This window comes from Oncorhynchus gorbuscha, linkage group LG03 (assembly GCF_021184085.1).
Source record: "Oncorhynchus gorbuscha isolate QuinsamMale2020 ecotype Even-year linkage group LG03, OgorEven_v1.0, whole genome shotgun sequence".
Taxonomy (NCBI): Eukaryota; Metazoa; Chordata; class Actinopteri; order Salmoniformes; family Salmonidae; genus Oncorhynchus; species Oncorhynchus gorbuscha.
Window position 1 is genome coordinate 91,628,743 of NC_060175.1, and position 10,628 is coordinate 91,639,370.

The 10,628-nt window shown below is 40.2% G+C and overlaps 1 protein-coding gene across 2 annotated transcripts in view; it reads right to left on the reverse strand.

Annotated features, from left to right (window-relative positions):
* The window catches only part of LOC124032201 (teashirt homolog 2-like), an 83,949-nt gene extending 75,578 nt beyond the window's left edge, over window positions 1-8,371 (reverse strand). The window contains exon 1 of one of the 2 annotated variants that reach the window (XM_046344424.1): window positions 8,027-8,371. Coding sequence is in view for 1 of the 2 variants with exons in the window: in XM_046344422.1 (XP_046200378.1) it covers window positions 4,084-4,123 (40 nt within the window). In the remaining variant the exon portion in view is untranslated. Of the gene's footprint in view, window positions 1-4,083; window positions 4,578-8,026 lie in introns of those variants that run through there. The other variant, XM_046344422.1, reaches the window with a different exon arrangement.
* Between the last annotated feature and the right edge of the window lie 2,257 nt (window positions 8,372-10,628).

A 10,628-nucleotide genomic window follows, 5' to 3' on the forward strand; every position in this document is an offset into this window, starting at 1 on the left:
ATCCTAACTGACCTATGTTAATTGTGAAAAACTGAGTTTAAATGGATTTGGCTAAGGTATACGTACATTTCCGACTTCAACTATATGTATATGTGTGTGTACACTACCGGTCAGAAGTTTGGGGTCACTTAGAAATGTAATTGTTTTCTAAAGAAAAGCACATTTTTTTGTCCATTAAAATAAAAAAATGGATCAGAAATACACAGTGTTGACATTGATAATGTTGTAAATGACTATTATCCCTGGAAACAGCAGATTTTTTATGGAATATCTACATAGGCGTACAGAGGCCCATTATCAGCAACCATCACTCCTGTGTTACAATGACACGTTGTGTTAGCTAATCCAAGTTTATAATTTTAAAAGGCTAATTGCTCATTAGAAAAACATTTTGCAATTATGTTAGCACAGGTGAAAACTGTGGTTCTGATTAAAGAAGCAATAAAACTGGCCTTCTTTAGACTAGTTTAGTATCTGGAGCATCATTTTGTGGGTTCGATTACAGGCTCAAAATGACTAGAAACAAAGACCTTTCTTCCGAAACTCGGCAGTCTATTCTTGTTCTGAGAAATGAAGGCTATTCCATGTGAGAAATTACCAAGAAACTGAAGATCTCGTACAACGCTGTGTACCACTCCCTTCACAGAACAGTGCAAACGGGCTCTAACCAGGATAGAAAAAGGAGTGGGAGGCCCCAGTGCACAACTGAGCAAGAGGACAAGTACATTAGAGTGTCCAGTTTGAGAAACAGACACCTCACAAGTCCTCAACTGGCAGCTTCATTAAATAGTAACCGCAAAACACCAGTCTCAACGTGAACAGACGACTCCGGGATGTTGACTTTCAAGGCAGAGTTCCTCTGTCCAGTGTCTGTGTTCTTTTGGCCATCTTAATTCTTACATTTTTATTGGTCAGCCTGAGGTATGTTTTTTTCTTTGCAACTCTGCCAAGAAGGCCAGCATCCTGGACTCGCCTCTTCGCTGTTGACGTTGAGACTGGTGTTTTGTGTATGTAGGCATGTACATTACAATGCAGTCGGAAAGTATTCAGACCCCTTGACGTTTTGTTACATTAAAGCTTTATTCTAAAATGTATTAAATCATTTCCCCCCCCAGAATTTACACACAATACACCATGACAAAGCAAAAACTGGTTTTTAGACATTTTTGCAAATGCATAAAAAATACAATTAAAAAAATAAAATATTTAATTGACATAAGTATTCAGACACTTTCCTCAGTACTTTGTTGACGCACGTTTGGCAGCGATTACAGCCTTGAGTTGTCTTGGTATGACAGTTCAAGCTTGCCACACCTGTATTTGGAGAGTTTCTCCCATTCTGGTGAACCTTTGCCCCAGTCTGAGGTCCTGAGCACTCTGGATCAGGTTTTCATCAAGGATCTCTCTGTACTTTGCACCGTTCATCTTTCCCCTCAATCCCGACTAGTCTCCCAGTCCCTGCCGCTGAAATACAACCCCACAACATGATGCCATCACCACCATCCTTCACCGTACAGATGGTGCCAGGTTTCCTAAAGACATTACGTTTGGCATTCATGCCAAAAAGTTCAATCTTGGTTTCATCAGAACATAGGATCTTCTGTCTCATGGTCTGGGAGTCTTTAGGTGCCTTTTGGCAAACTCCAAGCGGACTGTCATGTGCCATTTATTGAGGAGTGGCTTCAGTCTGGCCACTCTACCATAAAGGCCTGATTGGTGGAGTGCTGCAGAGATGGTTGTCCTTCTGGAAGGTTCTCCCATCTCCACAGAGGAACTCTAGAGCTCCATCAGAGTGACCATCAGGTTCTTGGTCACCTCTCTGACCAAGGGCTTTCTCCCCCGATTGCTCAACTCTAGGAACAGTCTTGGTGGTTCCAAACTTATTCCATTTAAGAATGATGGGAGGCCACTGTTTTCTTCGGGACCTTCAATGCTGCAGATATTTTTTGGTACCCTTCCCAAGATCTGTGCTTTGACAACACCATCACGGAGCTCCACGGACAATTCCTTTGACCTCATGGCTATGTTTTTGCTCTGACATGCACGGTCAACTGTGGGACCTTACATAGATAGCTATGTGCCTTTCCAATTCATGGCCAATCAATTGAAATAACCACAGGTGGACTCCAATCAAGTTGTCAAAACACATCTCAAATATGATCAATGGAAACAGAACGCACCTGAGCTCAATTTCGAGTCTCACAGCAAAGGGTCTGACTATTGATGTAATAAATTATATTTTTATTATTAATAAATAAACAAAAGTTTTTTTTTAAAGTTTTCGCTTTGTCATTATGGGTTATTGTGTGTAGAGTGCTTTTTTATTATTTTTACTATCCATTTTAGAATAAGGCTGTAACGTAACAAAATGTGATAAAAGTCAAGGGGTCTGAATACTTTCCGAAGGCACTGTGTGTGTGTATATAAGGATGAGTGTGTGTGTTTGGAGGTGCTTTTCTGTCGGTCTGCTTGTGTGTGTCCATACACTTGAGTGGGTGTCTATTAGATAAGGGTTTCACGATCTTATGCAACTACATTGATCTGCCATTACTGGCAGAGAACAACCACCATCGGATGCCTACATCCGCAATCATAAAAAGGAGTGACAACTTCGAAACCCACTGAACTGCAGGGTCGGTATAATTTGTGGAAAGTTCCAACAGGAATCTAGCATGATTAATTCACCTAGCTAACTAGCTGCCGAATAGGCATCAACTCACCAACGTAGCTTATTCTTAATCTTTGTCCATAGGCTACCAGAGTCATTTTTCTGAAAAAACGTGGTGAGTGAAAACTATGAAATAGCTCACTCTACCCGGTATCTTATTCGGCCGCTATCCAACTTTGTATGCGTTGTTTGTTGGCAACCTTGTTATTTCTGAAGTTTTTGGAACAGATTCCTGTTGGAACGTTGCACAAATTATACCCACCCCATCCTGCCACCTCCACTGACAATACCATTTATCAATCAATTCATATCCATCATCTCAAATATTTTCAGTCCCTATTTTAATAAAGCCACTGGTCTGCACTACAGTGCGTTATTACAATGGTGGAAACACTGTCAAAGAGCAAGATTAAGGTTAATCATACAGATGATGTATATGGCCTGAATTACTGAGCATTAACACCAATTATTTAGCAGAGTGAGGTAACAAAGGATGAAAGAAGGAGTAGGACAGCCTGATGGTTTTGGTAATGATCGATCTGGCTTAAGTAACCCGATTAGTAAACACTAAAATGAGTTGGTCACCATAACAAACCAAGTATTGGCACACTGATGACCTTTAGCACTACAGTACTTTTTGTCATGACATGAAGAAAGGCCACACTGAAATATGCTTAAGTACACACACAAAAAACTAAGGGAACACAAACTCTAGCCTTATTTGAAAGATGTGCATGTATTTTTCCTGATGACCCCATAACACCTACATTTAGGCAACAGAGCTTTGTTCATATTTTACACCTTGCACTGTAGATGATGTAGGCCTACTGTATGTATTCAGTTTACTGAGTGACAGTCAGGTATAACTATTTATATAACATTTGCATTACACTGTTAGTGGTTGTCAATGATTGTCTCAGGTGTTCTCCATCTTGTTTAAACACATTAGAACACAGTAGACACACACACACCAAAAAGTACTCTGTTCTCCATTTGTCCGTGATATCAAATAATAAAAGTTAAACTGTTTCAGACAGCCTACTCGAAGCACACATCTGAAATGTACTTTTACGCACGTCTTAATCGTTTATGGTAATACACACAACTTTTGCTTTCTAGTAAAACTATTTTCGAATGACTTGGACTAAATTATAAACCCTAAAGTAGACTAATTCAATGAAATTACCCCCACATATGTGCGCATAATAGCCTATGCATCTCTCTTATTCAAAAACAGAAAACTAACTTTTTTTTTTTTTTAAAGACTCGAGTATATTTGAATAAATTGCACCTTTGTCATATCGTATTACCGTCACTTTGATATTCGCTTTGGGTTAGTAAAGAGGCTATATCAGTTTGATAAGAATAACATCTAATATTGTTCAATACCAATATACGTGTGAATGTCCTCTTACCCGTAGCCCTTTTCGGCGCCTGCTGTTTCCTCCTTGGCATTTTTTAAACTCGTATCTCACTCTGTCCAGGTGAAATCAGTATGCAGTCTAATAAACTAGTCCATGCAGAGCGAGCGACTCTATTTTGCTCTCAGAGTAGGCTACTTCTTTCCTCTTACTATAAAATCCAGAGTCAGAAAACGTTGCCTGGGCAATGCAGGTGTCAAAGCAATTCTTCTTCTTTCACGGTTCCTAGATCATATAGGGCGGATTGTCTTCTCCTTTTCTTTCCGTTTCGGTCCACCAAAGCCATAGGACGACGTCCGTCAGATAGATGCCAGTCAGGTTCTGAGAGCACCCTGTATTAAATAGCATATATGGAAGGAAGAGCGTAAAACGTTTGGGTAATGGTACAGTAGGCTATATCACGCAAGGATCAGGCAGGGTGAGGCGATGCCAGCAAACATCGATACATAGTACAAACTGAACATTAAAAACTCCTCCCTCCTCGCCTGGACTTGATGATGGCAGTCAGACATTTGGTCGTCACTAGCCATAAAGTCATAATTGTCTAAACCCCGCCCATTTCTAAAATGTGTCTAATGAATGTTTTATATTAAACCTAACCTTAACCGTAACAACACTGCTAACCTTAAAGTAAGACCAAAAAGCGACTTTATTTTGTGCCAATTTTCGTTTTATGGCTAGTGGAAACCATACATTTGTTACGCTCAATAACTTATTAAAGGGACAGGGGCTAGAGAAAATACCAGGACATGACCCGGTAGAAACTTTTTTTAAAGAAGGTACTACATCGATTTAAATTACCTTTTGTTTTCACAATGTTTTGCTGAGGTGTTGAATGGAAGAAAGAAATAGGTATTTCAAAACTGAAATGACTTCCAAACATAGTAAATGCTATGAGGTTATAGAGTTGTATAAGAAGTATACAACACCTGTTTATGTCTTTGTAATCTGTGAATCAGTCTTGCGTAGCATCATGTTCATCAACTTCACATTCACCTCACAAAAACACGTTTTGTGCTGTAATATTGTGCTGTAATATTTTAGAAATATCTTATACAGTGATAATTATGTCTAATCCCCGCCCATTTCTACAATTTCTGTTTGAGAATTGCAATGCTGCAGGAGAACTTGACCAACTGCTTCAACAGAAATGTCCTTACTAGATTATTGAGGTAAGTAGGAGTTTAGACAAATTGTGTTCCTATTACATAGAGAAGCTACTCATGACATAATCAGAAACTAGGTTTAGGTAATATGATGGATGACTTCGGTGGTCCTCACAGTGCAACATGATCTCACAAACCCTTTCGGAGAAACTGGTTTGCCCTGGCCAGTCCGTCCCTACATTACAAATGGCTTCATAATAATATTCCATCATGCCATTGATGTGGATATCAGTCATCTTACCCGCAATGCCAGCGACCTCCCCTGAACTCGGCCTGAACCGGTGTGATCAATCACGGCTTAGATGCAACCCCAGCCATACCTGTCTGACAGCTTTTAACACCCACCCCGTTCCCGGCTGTGTGTTTCAAAAGGAGCATGTGTGTGTGTACACCGCCACCCAGCTACCCTCAGTTCAGGGGTGTGTGTTCTTATGTGTGTGTGTGCGTGTGTGTGTGTGTGTGTGTGTGTGTGTGTGTGTGTGTGTGTGTGTGTGTGTGTGTGTGTGTGTGTGTGTGTGTGTGTGTGTGTGTGTGTGTGTGTGTGTGTGTGTGTGTGTGTGTGTGTGTGTGTGTGTGTGTGTGTGTGCGTGTGCGTGCGTGTGTGCATGCGTGAATCATGCATTGATGTCTATGGGAGGTTGTGTGTGTGTGTGTGTGTGTGTGTGTGTGTGTGTGTGTGTGTGTGTGTGTGTGTGTGTGTGTGTGTGTGTGTGTGTGTGTGTGTGTGTGTGTGTGTGTGTGTGTGTGTGTGTGTGTGTGTGTGTGTGTGTGTGTGTGTGTGTGTGTGTGTGTGTGTGTGTGTGTGTGTGTGTGTGCATGTGTGAATCATCCATTGATGTCTATGGGATATCTCTGCTATACACTGAGTGTACAAACGCCTTTGTCGGGTTATGGACTCTACAAGGTGTCGAAAGTGTTCCACAGGGATGTTGGCCCATGTTGACTCCACCACCCAAAGGACATCCAGCCAACTTGACACACACAAGGAGCTGTTGAGCGTGAAAAACTCTGCAGTTTTGCAGTTCTTGACACACTCAAACCGGTGCGCCTGGCACCTACTACCATACCCCATTCAAAGGTACTTAAATATTGTCTTGCCCATTCACTCTTTGAATGGCACATATACACAATCCATGTCTCAATTGTTTCACGGCTTAAAAATCCATATTTAACCTGTCTCCTTCCCTTAATCTACACTGATTGAAGTGGATTTAACAAGGGACATCAATTAGGGATCATAGCTTTTACCTGGATTCACCTAGTCAATCTATGTCATGGAAAGAGCATGTGTTCCTAATGTTTGGTACAATCAGTGTATATACAGTATATTGTATATTGCTACTAGTCTATGCTATAGTACAATTTCACATCTTTATGTCAAGCATTTCTTTCTTACTTTGCTGCTTATGGATTTTCCACCACATAGCTGATGATCCACAACCATAACATATGGTAACAAACCAGTTTTAGTGGGATTATGTTCCTAACTGTGGACACTTGTGGCTTCAAGCTTCCAAAATGTTCAGTGTTGCAGCAATTAGATGCATTGTGTTGCCTGCATGCTGAGAAGGCTGTAAACAAAGACACACTGATGTGTGTATACTTAGTTAGAATTTTGCCTGTCTGAGGATATCAAAGCCCCAACATTATTTAATCATATAACATATTCCACTTTGACATCAATCAGTCACATTTTTTTGTTGTCAAAAAATCTCTCAAATGTCTCTGTAAAAAAAAATTATAATGTTGGAAATGTTGGAAAGGCAGCATCCTATGACAGTGCCAATTTGAAAGTCACTGAGCTCCTCAGTAAGGCCATTCTACTGCCAATGTTTGTTTATGGAGATTGCATGGCAATGGGCTCGATTTAATACACCCGTCAGCAACGGCCATGGCTGAAATACCAAATCCACCAATTTGAAGGGGTGTCCACATACTTTTGTATATATAGTGTATGTGAAACTAAATATTTCTTATTTAAGGAAATCAGTGTTCTGGAATTCACTAAGAGCAGTTAGTTTCACCTCCTCGTGACTGTTTCCAATGTTGCAACAACCCAACAACCCAGTACTCATTTGCATCTTTGGTTCAACTATTTAGTTACGCAGGTTGGCTACAAAACCGAGCAGCATAGCCAGTCTAATTAAAATATACTAGCCATTGTCGTGTCTTTGGCTATGCCAGATTAAGTGATAAGACATGCTATTCTATAAAATCCTTTCTCTGTAATTAATATTACCTGATTGAGCTAATCATGTAAATGTAATTAACTAGAAAGTCGGGGCACCACAAAATAATATTTATAGAGCAGTTATTCTTAGAATAAACTCTTAAAGACCTGGTAATATTTTACATCAATAGCAGTCAATATTAATCGTTACCTTATTTCAGTCTCATCTGAAAGTTGTACATTCTTGATCTTCACAAACCCTGGCTAACAAGTTGAATCAGCAATACAAACTTGGGTTTAATTATTTATTTACTAAATACCCAACTAATCACACAGAATTACATATACACAGAATGAATCATACATTGATTACAAATTATGTCATAAAGGAAAACGTAGGTAGCGGATGGAACAGATATGACAGTTGGTTAGAGACAGAGAAAAGGGGGTTGGGTTTGAGTGAAAGAGCGGGAAGACTGAAGAACAAAGGGAGAAGCGATATCTCTATTGGGCCATAGGCAGCTACTCTATCGTAAATACAGGATCTTATGCATTCTAAATTATAGCCCATTTGGAAAAGGAAAATGCAATGAATATTTACTCTGAGCTGCGCTTCAATAGGTTGGTGGTAGATGGAAGGCTGAGTTGTCCATGAGTTATTCCATCCTTTGAAGAGCGTCTCTGGTGGTAAACTGTACCCGTTTTAGTAACGTTGTTGTGTGGTAGACGGTATACTCTGTCTGTCCTTTCCCAGTCCACGCTTGGTGGCTGGAGTGAATCAGAGTTCAAAGTTCATACCCCATTGCCATGCTTATATGCTCATGCTATATTCTGGCTGGTATTGTCGAAATTCATCATATTCGACGTGTCGATCGTCCTCTTCACGTGGGAATTCAACGCTAATTTCTTTAGGTAGCTGAGATTGGCTTTGCTCTGTAGGTGTCACCTGTCCTTCTAACATCAAGACCGTCGCCTTAATGTCCCCGGAACATGAAGTTATATTGTCTTCGAGGCTTTATATAGGAAGGGAGAGGAGGGCGTGTTTCATAATTTATAACCAATGTCTCATCACGCGGGCGGGCCACTGAGTCAGGCCTAATTCACTCATGAAAACCCAATTCTCACATTTTAGAAGCTAAAATCACATTTCATCCCCTCACAAATAATTTCATATTCAAACATTTAAATTGCACAACAATTCCTTGTGGATCTGATAACTATAATGTGTTGACTTTCCACTGGACAGTTTATGTCATTTTATCATTGATGAGAATGTCTCAGATGATAACCGAACTGACATATTCATTAAGTACCAACGCATATGTTCAACTGGTTGGATGACCAAAATATGGTTGATTTCCCCCCACCTTCTGATGTTCCCAGAATCTCTATGTTAACCAAGGGATTTTCAATAGTCACATCAGTAGGGTAGAAAGAGGGGAAAAAGGGGGAGAGGTATTTATGACTGTCATAAACCTACTCCTAAGCCAGCATCATGACACCATGATGAAAGAAGGAAGGCCTAGGGAATCCAAACCTGTTTTTGATTCAAAGCTGAAATTTCATGTGAGACGGACAGCCAGTGATCCATCTTGAGAGTCATAGGTTACAAAGTAGAACAACAACATATGCATACTGTTAACAGCAGATGCCCATTTCAAAATCAAATATAGAAACCAGTTTGGGGAAAAAAATAGTCAAAAGAACTAAGAGCCTCAATAAAATATCAAACTATATTACAATTAGTTGCATGAGAACTTTGTATATTAATTTGGAGTAATTTGAAATGCACATATTTATGACAATGACTAACACAATGGTTTTACTGTTTTATGCTCTGATTGCTAACCTTGAAGCAAACGCTCCACTGTGAGAAATCCTTGTCAAAGTTTGCCAGGACTAACATGTTAGAGAATGACATTGCTCAATGTCCAAGAATATTGTATTTGGATCTAAATATCTCTGTTGTTTTTAATTCTAAATTTGGTGTCTATTATCTAAGTTGACTAAACAATGGCCTTGATATCTTTAGGATAATATTTAAGCAATAAGGCCCGAGGAGGTGTGGTATATGGCCAATATACCACGGCTAAGGGCTGTTTTTAAGCGCGATGCAATGTGGTGCCTGGTGGTATATTGGCCATATATCACAAACCCTGAGGTGCCTTATTGCTATTATAAACTGGTTACCAACGTAGTTAGAGCAGTAAAACAAAATGTTGTGTCATACCTGTGGTATAACATGGCTTTCAGCCAATCAGAATTCAGGACTCAAACCACCCAGTTTATCAATCCTAATATATCAGTTTTGGCATAGGCTACCATCGAGTCGCTTCACCTATTTCCTCTTCTGTAATATATCGTTAAGGAAGCCTTGTGAAATTAATTAATTATTCATGCTTGATTTCAAAATGAAGCGCTTTAAGAACATGGATCCACTGGAGGATTGACACATGCAACGGTGTTCTTACATGAACACACACTGAGGCACACTGGGACTAAGCAGCAGGGCTGTTCAAAAACACCAATTGGGTTCAGGGAGTGTGTGTGTGTGTGTGTGTGTGTGTGTGTGTGTGTGTGTGTGTGTGTGTGTGTGTGTGTGTGTGTGTGTGTGTGTGTGTGTGTGTGTGTGTGTGTGTGTGTGTGTGTGTGTGTGTGTGTGTGTGTGTGTGTGTGTGTGTGTGTGTGTGTGTGTGTGTGTGTGTGTGTGTGTGTGTGTGTGTGTGTGTGTGTGTGTGTGTGTGTGTGCGTGCGCGCGCGTGCGTGCGTGTGTGTGTCGGTATGTGTCTGTGTCGGTGTGTATGTTGTGCACTTGAGGCAGTAAAGCAGGAGTGAAGATAAATGCCCTGTCAGTGTCTTTAATGATTTATCTCAAACATTTCACTTGATCCTATAAGGTTCACCCTGTGGCAGGTAATTGCTTAAATAGAAAAAGAGCATTTGTTTGTTAAAGTACTGAACATTGAACACGCTGTCTAGAGCTCTACATCTTACCTAGTCTATGTCAATGTATTGCACATGTTAGTGAACTGTAGGCCTGCTGTTAGTACATTGTTTTGCCTTTCCCTGAGTTTCTGCAGTTTAAACCTTTGTGATGGCCTATATGTATCTTTAGGGTAGGGTATTTAGGGTATTTAAAATAATGTGTGTGTGTGTGTGTGTGTGTGTGTGTGTGTGTGTGTGTGTGTGTGTGTGTGTGTGTG